Genomic DNA, 26,851 nt, shown 5'->3' with positions numbered 1-26,851 from the left:
TTCTAAAATAATTAGTCTAATTCAAAAATTGTTAAGTTAACAACAGTCAAACAAAAGTTGACAGAGTCTTCACTTATTGTCACGCATTAAAAAAATGGGACAATGAGGTAAGAAAAATAACTAACCAATGAACTGAACAATAAAGATACAATAATAAAAACATATTTATGCAACAAAATAATTAGGTCGACCGTGTAATGGTATATTATACGATCAGTTTTTACGATACAATTAATTACACATGGCTCAAAAAGAAGTCCACACAACATCTGAAGAAGAACATAAAGTAAAAAATTATATAAGCAAGAAGAAAGTTCTCATGAAGTTCGATAATACCGCCTTTTCTGAACGTTTATTAACAGTTTCACTATTACTAGGAAAAGGTGGGTAAGAGTGGGAGAAGCGGTCTTGGATAAACATAGCTTAAATCTATCAAAACTAAGTTAACAACTAAAACAGGCATTAAAGTACTCTACAAACTATTTACAACACATGGAATTAAAATAATATAAAATCAATATTTGGAAAACTTAAAAGTAAATAATACTCGGATATGTACATTACAATAAAAAAAAAAAAAGGATTACCTACCTAGTGTCAAAATTGGACATCACATTAATAAATTCGAAATGGTCATCTCATTTTCAATGTAAACCTTTTTGGCAATTACCTAAATAATTAAGGGAGACTTATTAATCTTCTAACTGATTTCATATTTTAAATTTTCTCATCTTCTTTTCCTTTGCTTTGTGTACTAATATTGTCTGAGCTAAGTAAAATCTTTAAAAGTTCACTATCAATGTCATCTTTATTGCGACTGCCTAGTATATCCAAAGCATCAAATATGTGTCCATGTCCGTTATGAGTTGAGTACTTGTTCTTTTCTTCATTTGTTTTGTCTACGTTAAGATCCAATGAGTTATTTAGTTCATTAGATTTGTCAGTACTATTGTTCTTCAGTAGATTTATAATTCTCATACTGTAGTTGTTGTTCAAATGATCATTTTTGTCATGTACAAGTTTATGTGTGGTATCTTCATCAAACGCATATTCATTTGAGTGCAGTCCATTTTTTCGTCTATTGAAATAGTTTATATCGAGTGTTTTACCATACACTTTTTGTCTTTGTTTTTGATGGGGAATATTATCTTTTAGTGGTTCAGTATTATTTCCTTGTGCTTTTGGGTTTGGTCTTGTAATATTGACGTAATTATGAAAGAGTTGCTTCGATGTTCTATTGTTAATTGTGTTGGCATCGGAATTATATAGACCAGAGATATCAATTTTATCTTTATCGTCTTCTATTTTCATACTCTGTCTTATAAGGTCATAGCTTTTGTTTAAGGAGTCGAAGTAATTTTCTCTATTTTGAGTTTTAAACGTCTTTTATTGATAGAGTAATGAGAATGCTAAGAACGTTACCCATCATTAATAATAAAATATAAAGTTCTTCTAGCATTAGGTATATGTTTTAAAATTTAGTTAATACCTACTAGCAGACCATCCGGGTACCAACCTCACTCAACGTTGCTTAATGTATTGGAAACCATAAAGAAATGAAGTAGAAGAAGTTGGAGGAGGAGAAGGAGGAGAAGAAGAAAAAAGAAGAAGAAGAAGAGGACGGAGAAAAAGAAGACGATACCAGAGACTGAAGGACGTGAAGAAAAAAGAGTAGAGAAGCAGAAACTTGACGAGAAAAGAAAGAAAGGAGGAAAAGGAAGAAGAAGGAAATGAAGGAAGGAAAGGAAGGAGGAAAAGGAAGAAGAAGGAAAGAAAGGAGGAAAAGGAAGAAGAAGGAAAGGAAGGAGGAAAAGAAAGAAGAAAGAAATGAGGAAAAGGAAGAAGAAGGAAAGAAAGGAGGAAAAGGAAGAAGAAGGAAAGGAAGAAAGGAAAGGAAGGAGGAAAAGAAAGAAGAAGGAAAGAAAGGAGGAAAATGAAGAAGAAGGAAAGGAAGAAAGGAAAGGAAGGAGGAAAAGGAAGAAGAAAGAAAGGAAGGAGGAAAAGGAAGAAGAAGGAAAGAAAGGAGGAGGAGAAGAGAAAAAGGGGGAAGGAAAAAAGGAACATCGTGGGAAGATAGACGTTAAAACGATTAAGGAAGGAATTTATATTATTATATTATCAATATCAACTGTTCTCTTGTTCTTCCTTTTCTTTAACTTCTCCTAATCCCCTCCTCCTCTTTCTTAGATGCTATTCAATTCTTCTCCCTCATCTCTTTTCCTTCTTCTTCTCCTTCTTCTTTGTTTTTCTTCTTCTTACTCTTTATCTTCTTCTCTTCCTCTTCTTCCTCCCTACGTTGAAAATTTCACGTAGGAAGCCCACGGCGGCGAGAGTAGTTTCATGATTTTATGTCAGGGAAGATGTGGAAAAGGAATTTCATATAGATCTCTTTTGAAATAATGTCTGTTGTACAAAAGGCGTCAAGCATCAACCACGTCACAGACGGCTCGAGATAAGTGTTTTCTAATTGGGTTACTAAACCCTTCAAAAAAAATTTTAACATAAAATAAAAAAAAAAAAAAAAAAAAAAAAAAAAAAAAAAAATCAGTAAAACATCAAAACTCTGTTCCGTGTTGATTTATGCCGGGCGTCTCTTCAAACTATTGACGTAGGTTTTTTTTTTTTTAAGAGGTTTGACAGAGGGAACTGTAACTGCTATGGTCTTATCGTCCCGAAATCGAAGAGAGAAGGAAGACAGGATAGGAGAAAGCCAGCCGTTCCGAGAACGAACATTATCCCATCAGGATAAAATCCGTCCCGGGCGGGAATCGAACCCGCGGCCTAGCGCTTACAAGGCAGACGCGCTACCAACAATCATATTCACAATACTCGTAAGTTCTCCTTCAACCAGTTTCATCGTACCTTGACCTATCAAACTTTATGGAAAGTTAAACACACACCAAACCATATTGATAAACAGAATCTGATCTTTCACCGAAAAAGTTGTTTTTTTTTTTTTTTTTTGTTTTTCTTCTTTTTTACCACGGTAATTAATTTCAAGATTTATGAATTATTAAACACTAACAAGAATTTTCAACATGGTTTACGAGCGTGCTGGTAAATACTAGGTCTGACAAAATACTTACGGGGCCCGGGGGGGTCGATAACCGACTTCGGATCTGGAGGTTGGTGGCTTGATTCTAAAGGTGTGTCCAGACGTCGATCGACGAGGTGAATCTATGTTGTCGAGGCAGTGGGGACGGTTCAGTCGACATAGATCGATGTCGAAAGTCGGTATCACCAGTGTACATGCTCGTGTTAACCTTAAGGTGTGTCCACACATCGACGTCCACACAACCTTAAGGTGTGTCCACACTTAGTCGATCGACGTCGACTGAACCGTCCACCCCCCCTCGACAACATAGATTCACCTCCTCTTTGTTTCACGAAATGTCCTTCACTATAGTGTGCATTGGTCCCTAGACTTTCAGCACGCCCTGTTTAGGTACCTACCTATCTATTCAAAATTTAGACATCAAATAACGCCGACTTTAAGTTTAAACTAATACAGTAACAACCTACCTAGATGTATTTATTTACCATACATAGGTATGTAGTTTCAATGAGAATCATAAAATTTAATGCACCCTAGTACCTAATTAAAAAATTGACAAGTACCTACATAATATTGAATTTGGTAGGACAGAAACGGACTAAACCACTAAACTATTTGGTCATATGTATTTGTACCTATAATTTAGCGGTCATACCTTTCAGCTATACCTGACCATGTAGGTATACTTAATGTAATGTTTTTTATAGGTATATTACCTACCTGTGGTAGAGAGGAATTATGATTTTTGAAGAAAAAATACAAGTACCTACAAATAAGTAGGTATAGCGAAGTAGTTAGTTTTTAGTTACTTAGCATAAAAAATTAATATTAATCAAGTGTCCCATACTTTGAATTTATGACTTAATTACCCACTTGATACTTAATAAACCAAATAAGTACTTGGTTACTTAGTTCAATAAATTTAATTTTTTTTAATTCTTTGTAAGAACAGAATCTAAAGAATGTGCCTTGAAAGTAAAGCGAAAGTTCTAATATGAAGTCTTTTTCCTCACTATTTAATAAAAAAGGAAAGTCTTTTCTTTGTGTTATTAAATCACAACTTTGGTGCTCACAAATACATACATATCTCAATAATCCCAACACTTAAGTAATGTTTACCTACCATGATCGGTCTCACAGAGACTGCACTTCAAATTGTCATAAGAAACAATGAAACACAATAAACAAAAGAATTACCATTACCAGACAACACAAGATACCTACCTACAACCCATTAGGTACTTACAACCTATACCTACAAAATAGTAAGATACCTACAATCCATAGTCTATAACTACCTACCTAGGTACAATAGTAAGATATCTACAACCTATTACCTACCTATAATCTATTCCACCTATTGTTTGAAACTACTACCCATTTCCTTGTGTCTTTAGTTCCGATGGTATATTGTCTTAGTGATGGTTTCCAATTTATGCTTGGTCAAACCAATGTTTTACCTACCTAGATAGATACCTATACCTTCCTACCTACTTGTATTTTGTCACTAGAGGAAGTTTCATGTAGGTGTTATGTAGGTAATGTACCTATGTAGGTAACGTAATTATCCCATTTGAATCACTAATGAGATGGTAACTAACAAAGAAGATGAAGGAAATTAGTAGGTATCTAACTAGGTATAGACAGACATACATAGGTACCTACTAGTATTTTGTCACCAGAAGAAGCTCCTTGTAGGTGTTATGTAGGTAATGTACCTATGTATAGGTACAATGGTATATGGTACTGTGGTAGGTAACGTATAATTATCGCATCTGAATGCTTAATTAACAAGGTGCTAACTAGAAAAGAAGATGAAGAAAATTAGTACCTATTTAGTTATTGGGTATACATAGGTATCTACATATGTAGGCAGGTAGAAGAAAACGCAGAATATTAGTACTTACCTGACTAGGTATTAGGTGTAGGCACCTAAAGAAAACGAAGAATATTAGAACTTACCTAACCAGGTATTAGGTGTAGGCACCTAAAGAAAACGAAGAATATTAGTACTTACCTAACCAGGTATTAGGTGTAGGCACCTAAAGAAAACGAAGAATATTAGTAGGTACTTACCTAACCAGGTATTAGGTGTAGGCACCTAAAGAAAACGAATAAGTCACCCATCCATTTATTGGCCTTGCTCGGCGTAGCTTAACACAGGTGACGCTAAAACCGGTCTTAAAATAACGATGTTTATTATTATTCTTGATTTGATTTTTTGATTTTACTTTCATGTAATGATTTAAAATCAAGACTACAGCCCGTTCTCCCTTTATTCCAACAGGTGACGCTAAAACCGGTCTTAAAATAACGATTGAAGTGTTATCTAAAACTTTCTCGCTTTGAGTTTATAGGTCGTCGCGACAAATTTCGAGATCAGAGCTCATTTGTGTGAGAAAATGTGAAAAAAATCCCCCAAAACCCAATTTTTTTGGCGTTATGGTTCTCTGGACAAAATTTGCACCACCACTTTCGTGTTCCTGGTAAAAAGACCTTTAATTTGATATATAGGTCGACCAGGTTTGGACAAGTCCTTCTATGGGCACAGACAGACAGACGACACCGAAGCGAATACAATAGTCCGTCCCTTATACCTTTTTATTACTATTGTAATAATAAAGGAAGGACGGACTAAAAAGGGAAAGAAAGAAAGAGAGAGAGAGAGAGAGAAAGAAAGAAAGAGAGAGAGAGAGAGAGAGAGAGAGAGAGAGAGAATGATGCACCGCCGAGTGCAATATTGCACTAGTTGACAGATCAACAATCTTAAGCAACACTTTGTGTTGAGACTATCTAAATTCGATACAATAGGTTCTGGCGAAGAGGGTGAGAATGGTGGAAAAAAGGATCATTATCACTTTGACATTATTTGAAATCTTTTCCCATAATATTAAGTACTCTTGAAAGAAGAAGAATAATTAAAAAATGAAATACAAGAAGAAATCTACAAAATGGGAGAGAGAGAGAGAGAGAGAGAGAGAGAGAGAGAGAGAATGATGCACCGCCGAGTGCAATATTGAACTAGTTGACAGATCAACAATCTTAAGCAACACTTTGTGTTTGTGTTAAGACTATCTAAATTCGATACAATAGGTTCTGGCGAAGAGGGTGAGAATGGTAAAAAAGAGGATCATTATCACTTTGACATTATTTGAAATCTTTTCCCATGATATTAAGTACTCTTGAAAGAAGAAGAATTAAAAAATGAAATACAAGAAGAAATCTACAAAATAAAGAAAAACTCGGTACACATTATTAACATATGCATTTTGACTAGCATATTATAGGTAATTGGCAGTGATTATAAAACAACTGTATTTATACAAAAATAATAACAATAGAAATAACAAGTCAGTAATCAATCAATAAAAGAAATGGAGTAACAGGGTAAAAAATTACGCACTGTTATTCACTTCTGAGACAGTTGAAACAAACTGACAACAATTGATTGTTAAAAACTTAAATCTGATTAATAAAATCTTAAAAACTAAGTTAACAACTAAAACAGGCATTAAAGTACTCTACAAACTATTTACAACACATGGAATTAAAATAATAGGTATAAAATCAAAATTTGGAAAACTTAAAAGTAAATAATACTCGGATATGTACATTTCAATAATAAAAAAAAGGATTACCTACCTAGTGTCAAAATTGGACATCACATTACTAAATTCGAAATCGTCATCTCATTTTCAATGTAAACCCTTTTGGCAATTACCTAAATAATTAAGGGAGACTTATTAATCTTCTAACTGATTTCATATTTTAAATGTAAATAATACTCGGATATGTACATTACAATAAAAAAAAAAAAAGGATTACCTACCTAGTGTCAAAATTGGACATCACATTAATAAATTCGAAATGGTCATCTCGTTTTCAATGTAAACCCTTTTGGAAATTACCTAAATAATTAAGGGAGATATATAAATCTTCTAACTGATTTCATATTTTAAAATTTCTCATCTTCTTTTCCTTTGCTTTGTGTACTAATATTGTCTGAGCTAAGTAAAATCTTTAAAAGTTCATTATCAATGTCATCTTTATTGCGACTGCCTAGTATATCCAAAGCATCAAATATGTGTCCATGTCCGTTATGAGTTAAGTACTTGTTCTTTTCTTCATTTGTTTTGTCTACGTTAAGATCCAATGAGTTATTTAGTTCATTAGATTTGTCAGTACTATTGTTCTTCAGTAGATTTATAATTCTCATACTGTAGTTGCCAAAGCATCAAATATGTGTCCATGTCCGTTATGAGTTGAGTACTTGTTCTTTTCTTCATTTGTTTTGTCTACGTTAAGATCCAATGAATTATTTAGTTCATTAGATTTGTCAGTACTATTGTTCTTCAGTAGATTTATAATTCTCATACTGTAGTTATCACTCTTAGTTTATCGATTATTTTGGGAAGCTTCTGAGGTAGTTTTATGTTCTGAACAAATTCTTTATTATCATTTGGTGTTTGATACTTTTGCTCGAAATAGTGTTGAGCATTGTTTTTTAAGTAGTGTTCTTTTGAGTCTGTGTCATGATGAATAGGGTCTTTTGGTCGAATTCTTTCATCATTACCTTCACCTTCCTCACTATTATTATTGTTATTCTCTTCTTCACTCTCGTCTGATTCTGTTGGTTCATCGTTGTCATTATTGTATCTTCCAAAAGTTTGGGATTTATAGGGGGAATTCTCGTTATTATTGTATGAAGTTACATGTGGACGTTGTTTGTGTGAGTGCTGGTTAGAATAGTGGCTTTTGTATTCGAAGGGAGCATTTTGAGAATTTTCGTAATGCTGCGGATTTGATTGTTCATAAGGTTTTTGGATTGAATGAGAGTTTTTAATCTGGGAAAAATCATACTTTGGTCTATTATTTCCTTCGTTGTATTCTCTTATATGTGGTGGTAAGTTGGAATTTTTAATACTTTGAATTTGTTGTAGTGTAAATGTTGGTCTTGGAGCTGGAATGCTTGGTCTGAAGTTACCATTCCTGTTTTGATCTCTTACAGGGATATTTCTGAATTCATTATTGTTGTTGTTTTGGGATGGGTTTATATTTCTTGGACGATTGTTTTCAAGGGGAACACGATTTTGTTTGTTGATTTGCTGTAAAGTATTTGTTGGTTGTCTGAAGTTACCATTCCTGTTTTGATCTCTTACAGGGATATTTCTGAATTCATTATTGTTGTTGTTTTGGGATGGGTTTATATTTCTTGAACGATTGTTTTCAAGGGGAACACGATTTTGTTTGTTGATTTGCTGTAAAGTATTTGTTGGTTGCGGATTGATGGATGCTTGACCTTCTTAGCTATAATGGATTCACTTTCTACTCCATTGACTAAATTACTTGGTAACTTTACAGGATCTGACCGAGGTTTTCTAGAAACACAAATAAGGAACAGAACACTTCTAAAGAGATACATTACTAAATTAAAATGGAGATCATTTTCTTTTTTAGTAAAAAAAAAATAAAAAAAGATATTATTATGTACATATGTAGGTAATAAAACAGCGATTTCATAGAGTTCTGCTGATTCTTATCAATGATATTTTCAAGAGAAGCCAAAGCTGAAAAAACTGTCTCATTCATATTGGGAGTTTGTTCAACAAATCCACGAATGGTATCAATGGAAGATCTAAGTTGCACGATTAGAACAAAATCATTTTCTTTTTTCAAAAAGTTATTTCTTACAGAGGGCAAGGCGACAAAACTTATTTCTTATAGAGGTGAAATTCCTGAGCCCTGAGAAAAAAGTTATTTCTTATCTATTCTTTCACATTGATAGATTTCTTTGAGATTTGTTGTGGTAGCAATTGTATCACTTCAACATTACTGCTAAATGTTCCTATATTATCATTCAGGAATTCCATTTTCTCGTAACTTTCTTCCGGTTTCTGTTTATTACCTAGTTCAATCTTGATTTTATCTTCCAAATGTTTCTTTTCATTGATATTCTCATCGGAAGGGAACACGCAATTTCTATTTACTATCGAGTTTTATTTCTTATCGAGTTATCTCTTATCGAGGTTCCACTGTATCACCCGTTTTATCTTTCACATTGATAGATTTCTTTGAGATTTGTTGTGGTAGCAATTGTATCACTTCAACATTACTGCTAAATGTTCCTATATTATCATTTAGGAATTCCATTTTCTCGTAACTTTCTTCTGGTTTCTGTTTATCACCTAGTTCAATCTTGATTTTATCTTCCAAATGTTTCTTTTCATTGATATGTGTATCACTTCAACATTACTGCTAAATGTTCCTATATTATCATTTAGGAATTCCATTTTCTCGTAACTTTCTTCTGGTTTCTGTTTATTACCTAGTTCAATCTTGATTTTATCTTCCAAATGTTTCTTTTCATTGATATTATAATTTTTAACAGGATGACCAATATCTTCTGTGTTTTTATTTTTGGAATCCCTTATTTTATCTGCTGCTTTTGTATCACTTAACGAGAGTATTGGGATATTGTTTTCGTTGTTTTTAAAATGGAAAGTATTTGATGAGTTTTTAGTCGAGGTTGTATCCCTAGTGTTAAATTCAAATGATGTTTGATTACCATTTGTATTTTGTGATATTGTTAAGTATGTCATCATTGGTGTTAATTGCTCATTACTATTGTTTTCTTTTCTCTTTGTAGTTGGTTTACTTGTTTTATTATGCAAGTGAGGATTTATCAAACCGGTTCCAGTAATGTTTATAGTTTTTGTGCTAACTTCACTTTGGTCAGAAGATAAGTCGTGGATTGATGGATGCTTGACTTTCTTAGCTATAATGGATTCACTTTCTACTCCATTGACTAAATTACTTGGTAACTTTACAGGATCTGATACCTCAGGCCTTTTGACATTTCCTCCGATGATACCATTATATTTGTTTTTGTAATAAAAATTACTGTTAGGATTGTCAAAATCCAATACTATTGGTTGAAAAACCTGCGTTGTTTGAGGATTGTGTCTATTATTAGCGTGATAGACATTAAATTGATTAGGATTACTCAAATATGCTTTCAGGTTTTCATTCAAAGTCGGAGTTTCAAACCTGTACGGTTGAAAAACCTGCGTTGTTTGAGGATTGTGTCTATTATTAGCGTGATAGACATTAAATTGATTAGGATTACTCAAATATGCTTTCAAGTTTTCATTTAAAGTCGGAGTTTCAAACCTGTACGGCTCTTTGATTTGTGTTTTCTGTACGTATTCTCCAAAGATATCATAATGTTGATGATTGTTGGGAATGTGTTTGATAGGTTGGTTTTGAGTTATTTGATGTGATTGTAAGTTGTGAATGTTGGATTTTATTTGAGCAAAGTTTTGGTTCTCCCTTTGGAAGTTTTGATTATTTCTTTGGAAGTTTTGTATATTTTGGTTAATGAATTCTTGTGATGGTATTGGTTGATGTGATGACAGGGTATTAACAGGTTGGTTATGGTTATTATTCAGGTTTTCTCCCTTTGGAAGTTTTGATTATTTCTTTGGAAGTTTTGTATATTTTGGTTAATGAATTCTTGTGATGGTATTGGTTGATGTGATGGCAGGGTATTAACAGGTTGGTTATGGTTATTATTCAGGTTGTTTTGAATATTATTCTCAAATTCAAAATTTTGGTTATTATTATTTAAGGTTCCAAAATTATTTTGGTATCCTAGAATTTGCTGTTGGTGATTAAAAGGTACGGTTTGTGGCATTATGTTCTTATTTTGAAAAGGCTGTGGACCTTGTAAGTATTGTACATTTGGTACAATAATTGGCTTGGGAGTTAACTTTACATTTTCATGGAATCTGTTTATGATAACTTCACTTTTGGGAAGTTTGTAGTGAATATTTTGCACGGGATTTTGTTGTTCTGTGATAGTCGGAATTACTATTTTAATTTTCTCATTTTGTGCTTGGGTTTGTGTTGCAAAGTGAATTGGACTGAGTACTAGTGGAATGTCTGGCGTTTTGACAATTTTTTGTTCAGGTTTAACAACGCCTTGAACAATTTGGTGAATATTGCCATTTGGTTGTACAAACTGTACATATGTTTTGACATTTGGTTTATCATTATTTATTGCTCCACCTGTGTTCAGAAGAACGGTTGGCATGTCTGAATCTTTTATCAAATAATGGGAAGGATTTATATTTGAATTGTCAGCTTGAGTTTGGGCATTGTTTGAATATTTGAATGTATTTCCTATCAAGCTTGCTGAATTAGTGTTTACTCTATTGTGTAAGAGAACAGGAGCATCATTAGTCTTCAGGAGATTGCCAATATTATTTACTGGACCATTGGAGAATGTTTGGCTTTTGGGTAATTGTTGATGGTGCTGAAAGTTTGGCCCGTTTTGTACTATTTGAGCAATTTTGTATTCTTTGTTGACTTTAGTATTTCCTTTGTTCTCTTGAACATTATTATTGTGGTTTCCTCTAATATGTTGTGTAATATGATGATGTTGTATTTGGGGGCTATGATGGGCTTGTGTATTGAAATTTATTTGTGGCTTCTTACTGTCAACAAATTTGCCATTATGTATTTCAGGAAGTTGGAAAGACTGAGCATTTCCATTTAGGATGTACGGAATTTGTTGTTGCTGGGGACTGGAATTTTGTTCTGGTTTCTTTGTAGCAAAGGGGTTTTCATTATTTGTGTTGATGTTTCCCGAATTCTTGTCAGAAAGTTGAAAAGTCTGAATATGTCCGTTCAAGATATTAGTATTTCCATTAGTGTTTTCATTATTTGAAGGCACTGGGGTCACATAATTCAAAGGAACAAATCTGTTTTCTTCCTGTGTATTTTCATTTTCTTGAGAGTACAATCTGTATTCGGTTTGTAAACTTTTTTGTATAACCACATCCGGCTCACTGATTTGTTCATTGTGTTTGCTTTCTTGTTTATTGTAATTGTCTACATACTTTTGTACTAGATCATTCACGGGTGAACCCGTATTTTGTTCGTAACTTTCACCAGACGTCTTTTCATGGTAAATATGACTGCTTACAGTAGAGCTTTCATCGTTGTCTGCTTCTTCATCACTTTGTTTCTTTCCTTGCCTAGATTCTTTGACTTTCACATTTTCTCCAACGATATTGACTCCATGTGGTTGAATTCTCGTCTTGCTGTCAACATAATCAAATTGTATTTTGCTGTCTGTCCTGGAATTCCTAGACCCAGCTTGTGAGGGGCCATGTTCAGCAGATTCCTCGTTACTCACCAGATCTAAATTTCTTTCCTGAGAGTTGTCACTATATCTATTTACATTTGAACTATATTCTCTGTCCATATCATATCTTTGAGATTCTTTGCCAAAGTTATCGTTTCCTTCACGTTCGTTAGAGTGGTTCTCATCGGATTTTTTATGCGGATAGATAGTGTGTACCATTCTACCAGGCGCGTTCATATTCTGTAGAGGAAAAAACTGCTGCTGCTCTTCCAGTAAGGGATGATCTGCTAGTTGAGACAGTTGACATGTGGTTGAATTCTCGTCTTGCTGTCAACATAATCAAATTGTATTTTGCTGTCTGTCCTGGAATTCCTAGACCCAGCTTGTGAGGGACCATGTTCAGCAGATTCCTCGTTACTCACCAGATCTGAATTTCTTTCCTGAGAGTTGTCACTATATCTATTTACATTTGAACTATATTCTCTGTCCATATCATATCTTTGAGATTCTTTGCCAAAGTTATCGTTTCCTTCACGTTCGTTAGAGTGGTTCTCATCGGATTTTTTATGCGGATAGATAGTGTGTACCATTCTACCAGGCGCGTTCATATTCTGTAGAGGAAAAAACTGCTGCTGCTCTTCCAGTAAGGGATGTTCTGCGAGTTGAGACAGTTGAAATTGTTCCAAATTTGGTGGATAGTTGACCTGAGGCTGAGAAAGTTGGAGGTGATTGGGGTGAGGGTTGTGAGGGTCGAAATTCTGTAGGTCAGGATTGGAAGGGAAGCCTAGTGGAAGTCTTTGTAATGTATGGTGAGGTCTTGGTGAGTGATGAACATAGCCTTGTGTTGGGACGAAGTTCTCAAGTATTTGCTGATGATGGGGAGGAGAGTTCAAGTTCTGGTTTTCCTGAGGCACCTCGAAAGGATATTGCTGATTGAAGTAAAACTGAGGGCGTGGTTCCTCAGGACAGCTGGAATTGTTCCAGATTTGGAGGATAGTTGACCTGAGGCTGAGAAAGTTGGAGGTGGTTAGGATGAGGGTTGTGAGGATCGAAATTCTGTAGGTCAGGATTGGAAGGGAAACCTAGTGGAAGTCTTTGTATATGGTGAGGTCGTGGTGAGTGGTGAACGTAACCTTGTTGAGGGACAAAGTTCTCAAGTACCTGCTGATGATGGGGAGGAGAGTTCAAGTTTTGGTTTTCCTGAGGCACCTCGAAAGGATATTGCTGATTGAAGTAAAACTGAGGACGTGGTTCTTCGTGACTTATCAACTGTGGCTGACTTTGCCCATGACCTTGTAACTGGTGTTGCAACTGTTCGTATGTTGTTGGCATTGGGGTTTGAATCTGTAGAAAATGTTCTCTCTCAGGAGGAACAAATTGTGATTGTTCTTCAGGTCTGATAGAGGTTGTGTAATATGGAGTGAGTGGTGTGGTTGGTGGAAGGAACTGTTGAGGGCTCAAAAGTGGAACGGGATGCTCAGGGATTGAACTTGGAGTTGTTGAGAAATGTGGAGGGGATATTGTTGATGACTGTAAGTTATGAGAGAAATGGAGTGGGGGTAACATAGTTGAGGATTCTAAATTATGAACTGGGATATTTGGATCTTGTAAAGTATAGCTGGGTGTGCTTAGTTCTAGATTGTTCGAGAGTGGATCTCGCTGTGATGGGGTGAATACTAAAGTTTTAGCTTTACCTTTGTGTTCTATGAGATGCATTTCAGGTGTCGGTGTTGGTAGAAAATGTAGTTCTGTATTATCAGGGTGATATTTGTTGAATTGGTTAACATTAACATTAGTGAACTCGTTTGTCACTCTTAGTTTATCGATTATTTTGGGAAGCTTCTGAGGTAGTTTTATGTTCTGAACAAATTCTTTGTTATCATTTGGTGTTTGATATTTTTGCTCGAAATAGTGTTGAGCATTGTTTTTCAAGTAGTGTTCTTTTGAGTCTGTGTCATGATGAATAGGGTCTTTTGGTCGAATTCTTTCATCATTACCTTCACCTTCCTCACTATTATTATTGTTATTCTCTTCTTCACTCTCGTCTGATTCTGTTGGTTCATCGTTGTCATTATTGTATCTTCCAAAAGTTTGGGATTTATAGGGGGAATTCTCGTTATTATTGTATGAAGTTACATGTGGACGTTGTGAGTGCTGGTTAGAATAGTGGCTTTTGTATTCGAAGGGAGCATTTTGAGAATTTTCGTAATGCTGCGGATTTGATTGTTCATAAGGTTTTTGGATTGAATGAGAGTTTTTAATCTGGGAAAAATCATACTTTGGTCTATTATTTCCTTCGTTGTATTCTCTTATATGTGGTGGTAAGTTGGAATTTTTAATACTTTGAATTTGTTGTAGTGTAAATGTTGGTCTTGGAGCTGGAATGCTTGGTCTGAAGTTACCATTCCTGTTTTGATCTCTTACAGGGATATTTCTGAATTCATTATTGTTGTTGTTTTGGGATGGGTTTATATTTCTTGGACGATTGTTTTCAAGGGGAACACGATTTTGTTTGTTGATTTGCTGTAAAGTATTTGTTGGTTGTCTGTTATAATTATTCAGATAACGGAATCGATTTATATCTGACTGTTGGGTTGGGGTTGGCTTTTGACTGGTCTGCGGAACCAGGTGTGGAATTTCAATTTTGATATGTTTCTGTGAACCATTGTCGGTAGTTGTGTACTGGAAATTTTTCTCTTGAATTTGAGGTTGATTGTTATATTTTTGTTTTCTCTCAACTGTTGGTGGTGTGATTAGAACATGTGACACTGATTTCATTTGTGATTTCGTTGGATGGTATACTACTAATCCTTGTGTTGCATCACTGCTTGATGACTTTGTTGGTATCGTTGGAGTTTCAAGTTGATTTTGGTAAATATGTCCGTTTGCATTAACATTGAAATTGGCATTTGTAGGTCTTACATTTCCTGTTAATCCAAAGCTAGGTTGGTGATGCACATTTACATTATTGTCAGCATTTGGGCTCGTAGGAACAAAAACTGGTTGGCCTCCTGAGTTGAATCGATGAATATTCATATTGGCAAAAGATTTAACTTTCGTAGGATCAGAAAAAATGTTCTGGCCAGAAGGATTGTTTGAACTTTCAACCGAAGATAGAGGAGTACCCAGCTGAGGGCTGATCTTTGCTGTTGAGTCAAAATTCGAAAAGTCCTCTTGTGTATTTCTCTGGGGAATGTTAAACTTCGCTTGTGGATAGTGTGGTATGTTGGTTTGAAATCTATGTTCATTTTGTTTCTGGGGTTCATTGAAGTGATGGGAAATATCGTATTCCAGCGCGGGGACAATGTCTGGTTGTAAGTTTCTGCCTGCTTGTTCGCGGCTTTGAGTATGAAATTTACCATGTCCAAGATATTCCGCTGTATGCCTATGATCATGTGCTTGTTGTCCTGCAAATCTCCCTTGGTTCTGTATTTGAGGGCTTGGACGAAATGGCGGCTGTATTCCATTTTGTGTTCGATGAAACTTTTGAGGCGTGGGGCTGTAATAACCTGGGCCGTAATTTACAGGTTTGATAACAGTTTTGAAAGCTATTGGTATTTGTTTTACTATGTGAGATTCAACAACGTTGCCAGCATGGTTTGTTGGCACATTTTTCATAGTGGCAAGATGTTGAGATGGACTCATGAATCTATGCAGTTGTGATTCCGGGTCTCGCTTTTCATCGGCACCATCTTCAAATCCATCAAACTCGGATTCTCTTTGATCTTCTTCACTGAATTTACCGTAACCAAAACTTTTATCCTCGTCAAAATGATCTGGCTCTGGTTTTTTAAGCGAATTTCAAATCCATCAAACTCGGATTCTCTTTGATCTTCTTCACTGAATTTACCGTAACCAAAACTTTTATCCTCGTCAAAATGATCTGGCTCCGGTTTTTTAAGCGAATTTCTCACTCGAAATCTTTCTTCGGCACTAAATGGGAATTGTTTGTTTTCGTTGTCTAGTGTATAAACATTGAGGTTAGGACGAAATGGAGACGCTGATTCTTGATCAAAATTGTTTTGATAAGAGTGCTGTGATTCATCATTTTCAGAATTATCATTATTTTGTTCCTGAGAAGATTCTAGTTTGGGTATTTTGTAGTTTGGTATCTCATCGTCGTATTCATTCTTGATTAGATGATCTTTAGGTCTTGTAAAGTCTGGGTGAATATCCAATGAATTTCACTTTCATTCATTTTTCAATCAAAACATTGAACACAATTTCCACATTTACTATCTCCAGACGTTCTTCTTATTCTTAATCTAATAGTGAATATGTTCCCGCGAGGTTTTTACTTTCGATTAAATACCGAGAGAAAGATATAAAGATAGATTCAAGATAGATGTTTCATATATTCATGATAGATATTTCATTGATAAATGAATGAAAATTAAATTCACTTACACTGAGTCGTCCTATGTAATATCTCCGATTGTTTGGTTATTATGGCAGATAATGTTTTCTTCTATTGTGTTGGGAACGAATTCGATACGTGTGTTACACGGATTGAAAACACGAGTAATCCTCTAATGGAAAAACACATCTGATGCCACTGTTATAGAGGAGTTTATCCGTTTGTGTTTTAAACTCTCGTTTTTAATTCTGAAAATTCTTTTTAATTCGTTTCAAATCTTGGATATTAGACGTTATCTAAGATATGAGGTCAAATCGCCAACAGACTCTACCAAGTCAAGTTCTATCTTTATAAAACAATTCAAAAGTGTTGACAAGTTTACATCAAGAAAGTTGTCAAGTTCTAAATGAAAATGCCGATTTTCCTCCCCTTCTACTTTCTTCTAAAGTTTCCTTCAGTTGGATTTGATTTTTGTCTAAAAACAAAGCTCACTGTTTCCTGTATGGTTTCTCCTGGTAGACTTTTCTTCCTGTCCTTCTTGCTATTTTCCAGTAGATGATGGTGAACGTCAAGTATTGCATCCGGTTCTCTGGAGGCGATCGAAAGCGTTTTGGCGTTGACTTTTGTCGATTAGTTGACCAATTGAGCTAAAGCAGGGTAGGGCGGATAGGACTGGATGTAATCACTGAAAACATAAGATATTTTGATTTTGGATTTAAATACAAACCTGTTTATCACAATTTGATACAGAAAGGCCAAATCTTACTACCCAGATGATTTAGTTTGAACCCTAAAGGAGCAAGACTGAATCGTTTTATTTTGATGAATTAATTTAAACAATCACTGACGTATATCCCCTCAGCTCTTCACTGAAAATTCATCCCCCGTCAATGAGTTATTGACCCAGGGGTTCCCGATTGCGTAACATTGGTACCCACCTCATTTTAAATACTGTTGAAAAAGGCTATCAAAATAAATCTTATTGTGTAAAGTATAGGTGACAAAAACACTTACCAACTTCTTTAGAAAGTGTTAGCTTGATCCTTCCCTAAGATGGTCGAAGCACAATACTCAAGGTGTCCTTTACACGGGCTGCTCCTAAACCACACGGCTACAGCTACGTACCTACACACAGAAAGTTACGGAAGTGTCCTTATACGAATAACAAAATTCACTACTGTTCACTTTGATTTTATTTCACTCAAAATAATTCACTACTTATCTCTAATAAAGCGAATTTCTCATTCGAAATCTTTCTTCGGCACTAAATGGGAATTGTTTGTTTTCGTTGTCTAGTGTATAAACATTGAGGTTAGGATGAAATTTAGACGCTGATTCTTGATCAAAATTGTTTTGATAAGAATGTTGTGATTCATCATTTTCAGAATTATCATTATTTTGTTCCTGAGAAGATTTTAGTTTGGGTATTTTGTAGTTTGGTATCTCATCGTCGTATTCATTCTTAGGAATTGTTTGTTTTCGTTGTCTAGTGTATAAACATTGAGGTTAGGACGAAATGGAGACGCTGATTCTTGATCAAAATTGTTTTGATAGGAATGTTGTGATTCATCATTTTCAGAATTATCATTATTTTGTTCCTGAGAAGATTCTAGTTTGGGTATTTTGTAGTTTGGTATCTCATCGTCGTATTCATTCTTGATTAGATGATCTTTAGGTCTTGTAAAGTCTGGGTGATCATCATCATTCGTTTTTCCTTGGTTCTCTAAATTCTCGAGATTTGCACTTGGAATGTTATACTTCTCCTTGATTTGATTCATTCTATCTTCATTATATTCTGGAATAGGAATGCTTGAAATGTCAAAATGCTTTTCAGTATTCGATCTTTCTGAATCCAAATTAACTTGGTCGTTTGGTTGCCTTAGTGACGTATCAATGTTCTTTCTAGTTTTAGATTCTTCGTTGTCCGCATCGTCTCCGTTTTCTTCATCTACATCTCCATCATCATTATCTTTGTCATTGTCTGAATCTCCTTCATCATCTCCATGTTCGTCTTTCTCTTTATCAACATCGTCATCATGAAAATGTCCAGGACTTACTCCCTTCACTCCAATTGTTTCAGGGTTCGGTATATTTATACCGTCTAGGTCTATCTCGTCTGGACTTGGTATGCTGATGTCTTTCAAATCAACATCATGAGGACCATCATCATTGAAGAATGAAGGGTTGCTTCTCTCAAATGGACTTGTGTTTTCATACACATTGTATTGACTTGAATCTCTATCATAAGTAGGTGTTACATAGGTTTGTTCTTCTCTATTTTCATAGTCACTTTGATCTCTTTGTCGATTAGGAGGACCATGTCGATGTCTATTTCCACCACGATACGTGTTCCTTGTACTGTGTTTTCGATTGGCATCCACTAATCTCTCATTTGAAACGGATTTGTAAACACTTTGAGATGATTTGGGTAAGTTTACACTATAACTAACATCAGTTTTAGGAAAGTTAAACTCCTGAGCTGCTCTGATGTTTTCAAAAGACAGTTGATCATCGTAGTCATCATAGTTATTATGTGTTTTAGATTCTTCAAATTTTTGATCCTTCACAATTTCTGGTATGTATCTAGCAGGTTTAACAACAACTGGTTTTATTGTAGTCGTCGTCGTTGTAGTAGTAGTTGTTGATGTTGTAGTTGTCGTTAGACTCAGGTTTTGTTTACTTCGAAAGAACGGTCGAATTATTTTTGAACGGTTTGCAATCAGTTCTTTGATGTTACTACTTGAAGGTTCATATTCTTCTGACTGCTCAAATTTATCTTCACTCAAGGCTAAAAACTCTGGAGTATGCATTAAAAAATCTCTCCCTTCTTCCGTAGGTTGAATTTGAATATTTTTGTCATCAGTTTGTATCTCATCAGCTACTAAAGATAAAGCTTCCAACTCTCGGTCTTTATTTGGCTGTGCTATTGGGATACTTTCATTGAAATTATTGGATATATCTTCTGTATTGTTTAGGCTTTGACTTTCATTTATGTTAGCTAGAGTATAATCTTTCTCCTTTGTCTTTTCAGTGAAGATGGATGATGTTGCATTGTTTATCAAAACATTGTCTGTTACTTCAGTGGCATTTACTGGATTTAGTAATGGATTATGTGCTATTGGGATACTTTCATTGAAATTATTGGATATATCTTCTGTATTGTTTAGGCTTTGACTTTCATTTATGTTAGCTAGAGTATCATTTTTCTCCTTTGTCTTTTCAGTGAAGATGGATGATGTTGCATTGTTTATCAAAACATTGTCTGTTACTTCAGTGAAATTTACTGGATTTAGTAATGGATTATTTGTTGATGTAATATTGTTTTCAATTAGTTTGGTTTGGTTTACCAAGGTTTCATTTTGATTTAAATTTTCAACATTTTCATACTTTTTACGTTTCGTTTTAACTTTGACTCTTTCATAGGTTCTAACAGGACTGACATGTTCACTATTAGAATGTTTATCTTTATTTGCATGTGATTTTGTTCGATTATCAAATCTAACTTTGACAGGCAATGTGTTTGATTCTGAAACTTCAATGTCTTCAACAGAGTTCTCTTTTTCGTTACCTTTCAACACATCCGAGTTTACTACTTCTATTACAACAGTCTTTTCAGAGTTAATAGGGTTTTGGTCGTTAATGATGGGTACATCGTAAATGGGTTTATTATACGTCAGTTGTCTGATGGTTTCATCTACATTTTGTATTTCATCATTGCTAAATTGTCGACGGGTTTCTTGGTGTTTCTCAGTTTTGTCTTGAGAATAAGATTTTTCGCTTTCCTGAGCATCGAGTTTTGGAGTATCTTCTGATTTTTTCACCTTGGTCTCATTGCTAAATACTAGCACAATTGTCGACGGGTTTCTTGGTGTTTCTCAGTTTTGTCTTGAGAATAAGATTTTTCGCTTTCCTGAGCATCGAGTTTTGGAGTATCTTTTGATTTTTTCACCTTGGTCTCATTGCTAAATACTAGCATGACATCTACATTAGAAGTAGGATTCTTTACTTCATCCTCTACAAAACTATGTTGATATTTAACATTACCATTTAAATTGGACATCTTGTATTTTGGTTGAATTGGTATCCAATCAGATTCTTCGATAGGTATTGCTACATCTATTGGAATTGCCGTTTGTGTGTTAAGTTTCGAGTTAAACATGTAAGATCTTCCGCCGCCATCTTGTACATTTTTTGTCTCAGGCATAATATTTTTGTTGTTGTTCCGAATGAGTTGTCTTTGTTGTTTTTGTTTCTCGTAGAATTGTTTCAATTGTTGTTGCCTTTGTTGTAGCGTAATATGGAGTGAGTGGTGTGGTTGGTGGGAGGAACTGTTGAGGGCTCAAAAGTGGAACGGGATGCTCAGGGATTGAACTTGGAGTTATCCAATCAGATTCTTCGATAGGTATTGCTACATCTATTGGAATTGCTGTTTGTGTGTTAAGTTTCGAGTTAAACATGTAAGATCTTCCACCGCCATCTTGTACATTTTTTGTCTCAGGCATAATATTTTTGTTGTTGTTCCGAATGAGTTGTCTTTGCTGTTTTTGTTTCTCGTAGAATTGTTTCAATTGTTGTTGCCTTTGTTGTAGGCTTGGAGTTATTGAGAAATGTGGAGGGGATATTGTTGATGACTGTAAGTTATGAGAGAAATGGAGTGGGGGTAACATAGTTGAGGATTCTAAATTATGAACTGGGATATTTGGATCTTGTAAAGTATAGCTGGGTGTGCTCAGTTCTAGATTGTTCGAGAGTGGATCTCGCTGTGATGGGGTGAATACTAAAGTTTTAGCTTTACCTTTGTGTTCTATGAGATGCATTTCAGGTGTCGGTGTTGGTAGAAAATGTAGTTCTGTATTATCAGGGTGATATTTGTTGAATTGGTTAACATTAACATTAGTGAACTCGTTTGTCACTCTTAGTTTATCGATTATTTTGGGAAGCTTCTGAGGTAGTTTTATGTTCTGAACAAATTCTTTGTTATCATTTGGTGTTTGATATTTTTGCTCGAATCACTCTTAGTTTATCGATTATTTTGGGAAGCTTCTGAGGTAGTTTTATGTTCTGAACAAATTCTTTATTATCATTTGGTGTTTGATATTTTTGCTCGACATAGTGTTGAGCATTGTTTTTCAAGTAGTGTTCTTTTGAGTCTGTGTCATGATGAATAGGGTCTTTTGGTCGAATTCTTTCATCATTACCTTCACCTTCCTCACTATTATTATTGATATTCTCTTCTTCACTCTCGTCTGATTCTGTTGGTTCATTGTTGTCATTATTGTATCTTCCAAAAGTTTGGGGTCTATAGGGGAAATTCTCGTTATTATTGTATGAAGTTACATGTGGACGTTGTGAGTGCTGGTTAGAATAGTGGCTTTTGTATTCGAAGGGAGCATTTTGAGAATTTTCGTAATGCTGCGGATTTAATTCTGTTGGTTCATTGTTGTCATTATTGTATCTTCCAAAAGTTTGGGGTCTATAGGGGAAATTCTCGTTATTATTGTATGAAGTTACCTGTGGACGTTGTTTGTGTGAGTGCTGGTTAGAATAGTGGCTTTTGTATTCGAAGGGAGCGTTTTGAGAATTTTCGTAATGCTGCGGATTTGATTGTTCATTGTCTGCGTTTGGTCTGGTGAAACTGTTCTCACCCAAGGGAGGTGGCAAGTCTCCTAAAGCCCATGTGTATTCTGTATTGGACGCCCCCATATTGAGTGTGGTCAGGGGAGGAGGTAGTGGAACGACGGACCAAGGTACACCTTGTCGAGATGGAAGAAACACTTCAGGGGCTTTTTGTTTCATAGACCAGGGAATGTCCTTTGGTCCCAAGTACGGCTTTGAATAGGTCAACTCCTTCGGGTTATATCTTTGTGGGAGTAAACCAGATGACTGGGGTAGTTGTACTCTTGTGAACGGATCTTTGGATACTGGTAGTGAGAAATACTTCAGGTGATCTGGTGAATAGTTCGGTTTTCCCGATGTAATGTATTTCAAATGACTCGGTGACGATTCGTGCGGATATTTGTGAGGTTCGGCAGGGATTTCGTTCGGGCTCAGCAAGAACACTTGGGGTGTCTCCTGGCCAGATTGTTCATGTTTGTGTTTCGATCTCAGCGTTTGTTCCGGACCGTGGGAGTTGGTATAAAACTCTGGCATGGTTTCCAAATTCTCCTGAGGGTTCTGTACGAGGAAGTGATGGTCTTGGACACTCTTGAACAGCTCCGGTGAATTGTCTATCAGCTTCTGAGCTTGCTTCTGCAGCTTCAACATCTCCTTGTTGAACCTGTGGTTGTTGTAGTTGTTGATATACTTGTACTTCTTCATAGTATGTTCGTTGAGTTTTTTAAACTTGTCGTTGTTCTCGTTTCCCTTGCTTAGCTGTTCGAGTTCCTTCATCATCTTGTGCTTTCTGTACTGGTTCTTGTAGTGTCTGTTCAGCATACTCTGTATACTCAACAGCTTGATCGCATTGTTCAAGTCTTTTATCTTATCATCGTCCACGTTTGGCACCGTGTAGAAGTATTTCTGCACTTTCCCGTCGACCACTTCAGACTTGATGATTTTGTATGGCATATTTGGTTTCTGGTTTGATTTTGGATCGATGATTTGCATCAGGTTGCTCATCAGGTCTTGCATGATACTTCGCTTCTCGACGCGTTTGCATTTGATGTGTTGCGTACAAAAGAAGAGCAAGATAATGGATATGAGTTTGAAGTTTATCTTTTTGAAAATCATTGTCCCTGTGTTTTTTCTACAAAGTCTTATCTTGGATACAAGGCACACATTACCCTACAAGTGATAAAGGTCAAATTAAGCTCTCATAAAGAAATACGAACAAGATTTCTTTGAAACTCCAGTTAAATTTGAAACAAAATGTATACCACAATCAACTTCCACAGTTTTACTTTCAATAAAAAACCTTTTCAGCCTAAACTTCCCTACACTTGTGTTGCATCACTGCTTGATGACTTTGTTGGTATCGTTGGAGTTTCAAGTTGATTTTGGTAAATATGTCCGTTTGCATTAACATTGAAATTGGCATTTGTAGGTCTTACATTTCCTGTTAATCCAAAGCTAGGTTGGTGATGCACATTTACATTATTGTCAGCATTTGGGCTCGTAGAGTTTGCATTTGATGTGTTGCGTACAAAAGAAGAGCAAGATGATGGATATGAGTTTGAAGTTTATCTTTTTGAAAATCATTGTCCCTGTATTTTTTTCTACAAAGTCTTATCTTGGATACAAGGCACACATTACCTTAAAAGTGATAAAGGTCAAATTAAGCTCTCGTAAAGAAATACGAACAAGATTTCTTTGAAATTCGGTTTGCATTTGATGTGTTGCGTACAAAAGAAGAGCAAGATAATGGATATGAGTTTGAAGTTTATCTTTTTGAAAATCATTGTCCCTGTGTTTTTTCTACAAAGTCTTATCTTGGATACAAGGCACACATTACCCTACAAGTGATAAAGGTCAAATTAAGCTCTCATAAAGAAATACGAACAAGATTTCTTTGAAACTCCAGTTAAATTTGAAACAAAATGTACACCACAATCAACTTCCTCAGTTTTACTTTCAATAACAAACCTTTTCAGCCTAAACTTCCCTACTGATCGAGTAAAAATATCGAATGAATTTCACTTTCATTCATTTTTCAATCAAAACATTGAACACAATTTCCACATTTACTATCTCCAGACGTTATTCTTAGTTCTTATTCTTAATCTAATAGTGAATATGTTCCCGCGAGGTTTTTACTTTCGATTAAATACCGAGAGAAAGATATAAAGACAATATCGAATGAATTTCACTTTCATTCATTTTTCAATCAAAACATTGAACACAATTTCCACATTTACTATCTCCAGACGTTCTTCTTAGTTCTTATTCTTAATCTTATAGTGAATATGTTCCCGCGAGGTTTTTACTTTCGATTAAATACCGAGAGAAAGATATAAAGACAGATTCAAGATATATATTTCATATATTCACGAGAGATATTTCATTGATAAATGAATGAAAATTAAATTCACTTACACTGAGTCGTCCTATGTAATATCTCCGATTGTTTGGTTATTATGGCAGATAATGTTTTCTTCTATTGTGTTGGGAACGAATTCGATACGTGTGTTACACGGATTGAAAACACGAGTAATCCTCTAATGGAAAAACACATCTGATGCCACTGTTATAGAGGAGTTTATCCGTTTGTGTTTTAAACTCTCGTTTTTAATTCTGAGAATTCTTTTTAATTCGTTTTAAATCTTGGATATTAGATGTTATCTAAGATATGAGGTCAAATCTTAGATGTTCTATTAGAAAGCTCTTGAAACGCCAACAGACTCTACCAAGTCAAGTTCTATCTTTATAAAACAATTCAAAAGTGTTGACAAGTTTACATCAAGAAAGTTGTCAAGTTTACATCAAGAAAGTTGTCAAGTTGTCAAGCTCTAAATTTGTCAAGTTCGATTTTTCTCCCCTTCTTACTTTGATTGGATTAACTTCTAATCTAAGTCTACTATACTACTTTCTTCTAAAGTTTCCTTCAGTTGGATTTGATTTTTGTCTAAAAACAAAGCTCACTATTTCCTGTATGGTTTCTCCTGGTAGACTTCAAGTTCTATCTTTATAAAACAATTCAAAAGTGTTGACAAGTTTACATCAAGAAAGTTGTCAAGTTCTAAATGAAAATGCCGATTTTTCTCCCCTTCTACTTTCTTCTAAAGTTTCCTTCAGTTGGATTTGATTTTTGTCTAAAAACAAAGCTCACTGTCTCCTGTATGGTTTCTCCTGGTAGACCTTTCTTCCTGTCCTTCTTGCTATTTTCCAGTAGATGGTGGTGAACGTCAAGTATTGCATCCGGTTCTCTGGAGGCGATCGAAAGCGTTTTGGCGTTGACTTTTGTCACGATTAGTTGACTGGATGTAATCACTGAAAACATAAGATATTTTGATTTTGGATTTAAATACAAACCTGTTTATCACAATTTGATACAGAAAGGCCAAATCTTACTACCCAGATGATTTAGTTTGAACCCTAAAGGAGCAAGACTGAATCGTTTTATTTTGATGAATTAATTTAAACAATCACTGACGTATATCCCCTCAGCTCTTCACTGAAAATTCATCCCCCGTCAATGAGTTATTGACCCAGGGGTTCCCGATTGCGTAACATTGGTACCCACCTCATTTTAAATACTGTTGAAAAAGGCTATCAAAATAAATCTTATTGTGTAAAGTATAGGTGACAAAAACACTTACCAACTTCTTTAGAAAGTGTTAGCTTGATCCTTCCCTAAGATGGTCGAAGCACAATACTCAAGGTGTCCTTTACATGGGCTGCTCCTAAACCACACGGCTACAGCTGTACGTGCACACAGAAAGTTACAAAAGTGTCCTTTACACGAATAACAAAATTCACTACTGTTCAATTTGATTTTATTTCACTCAAAATAATCCACTATTTATCTCTAGTATAAATTGTCATTTGAGAGTTATCTATGGGCAATACCAAAATGAATAATATTATTAATAAAATAAATTATAATTAGATTAATAATTATGGGATCAAAGGATCAGGGATTTAAGGGGATTATTTTCAAAGATCTTTTAGTCTGACTGCGTGACAGATAAGTTGTGACGAGATATTGTTGACTAAGGCTAGGAAAAAGATAAGGAAGAACAAGGACAGGATTATTAACCTAGGTCAGAAAAAAAGGAAAGAACGAGGAAATACCTACAGATATAAAAGAACTTGGGCAAGAGTTTTTTTTTTTTTTTTTTTTTTTTTTTTTTTTTTTTTTTGTGAATGTTTTCAATATTTCAGTGTATTTTGTGTAGGTACCTATTCCTTTCTATTTTCGATGCAATTCTGTCCAAATCCAAATAAGGAAAATTCAAATTAGAATATTTCTGATTTTCTATGTTTCGATTAGCATTTCACTGGACCTGTATGTATCCATATAAGAATCCATTCATGTGGAGATAGTCCCATTATTCCAAGAGATATGTATAGGTACATAGTATAGTATTCCAATGTACCAGAATCTGCAGGATACTAGTTACATACACTATAGTGACTAGAATATAACTAGAATAACAAGATCAGTGGTTCTCAGATAATGTTCGTTCTCGGAACGGCTGGCTTTCTCCTATCCTGTCTTCCTTCTCTCTTCGATTTCGGGACGATAAAACCTTAGCAGTTAAAGTTCCCTCTGTCAAACCTCTTGAAAAAAAAATCAATGTTTCAGTGTATTTTGTGTATTCCTTTCTATTTTCCATGCAATTCTGTCCAAATC

General features: G+C 35.0%; 3 protein-coding genes across 3 annotated transcripts; all 3 read right to left on the bottom strand.

Moving 5' to 3' along the window:
- Positions 1–717: 717 nt before the first annotated feature.
- LOC103510226 (putative uncharacterized protein DDB_G0282133) lies at positions 718–17,488 on the bottom strand. Its single transcript, XM_026824332.1, has 11 exons — positions 17,464–17,488; positions 16,054–16,365; positions 13,206–15,985; positions 12,626–12,913; positions 11,265–12,530; positions 10,120–10,512; positions 9,298–9,996; positions 8,833–9,009; positions 8,402–8,433; positions 7,472–7,711; positions 718–1,078 (listed from the first exon to the last, which is right to left on the bottom strand). Exons 1-11 carry the CDS (start codon positions 17,486–17,488, stop codon positions 718–720), a joined length of 6,573 nt encoding a protein of 2,190 aa, XP_026680133.1.
- Positions 17,489–17,975: 487 nt separating this feature from the next.
- LOC103510225 (protein PFC0760c-like) lies at positions 17,976–20,620 on the bottom strand. Its single transcript, XM_008474872.1, has 3 exons — positions 20,510–20,620; positions 20,129–20,342; positions 17,976–19,843 (listed from the first exon to the last, which is right to left on the bottom strand). The coding sequence occupies exons 1-3, from the start codon at positions 20,618–20,620 to the stop codon at positions 17,976–17,978; spliced, it is 2,193 nt and encodes a 730-aa protein (XP_008473094.1).
- A 920-nt stretch (positions 20,621–21,540) lies between these two features.
- On the bottom strand, positions 21,541–23,289 carry LOC103510224 (probable WRKY transcription factor protein 1). Its single transcript, XM_008474871.1, has one exon. The coding sequence runs from the start codon at positions 23,287–23,289 to the stop codon at positions 21,541–21,543; it is 1,749 nt and encodes a 582-aa protein (XP_008473093.1).
- Between the last annotated feature and the right edge of the window lie 3,562 nt (positions 23,290–26,851).

This window comes from Diaphorina citri, unplaced genomic scaffold (assembly GCF_000475195.1).
Source record: "Diaphorina citri unplaced genomic scaffold, Diaci psyllid genome assembly version 1.1 scaffold575, whole genome shotgun sequence".
In the NCBI taxonomy this organism is placed as follows: domain Eukaryota; kingdom Metazoa; phylum Arthropoda; class Insecta; order Hemiptera; family Psyllidae; genus Diaphorina; species Diaphorina citri.
The sequence above is the reverse complement of the archived record's forward strand: the minus strand, read 5'-3'. Positions and strand labels throughout refer to the sequence as shown.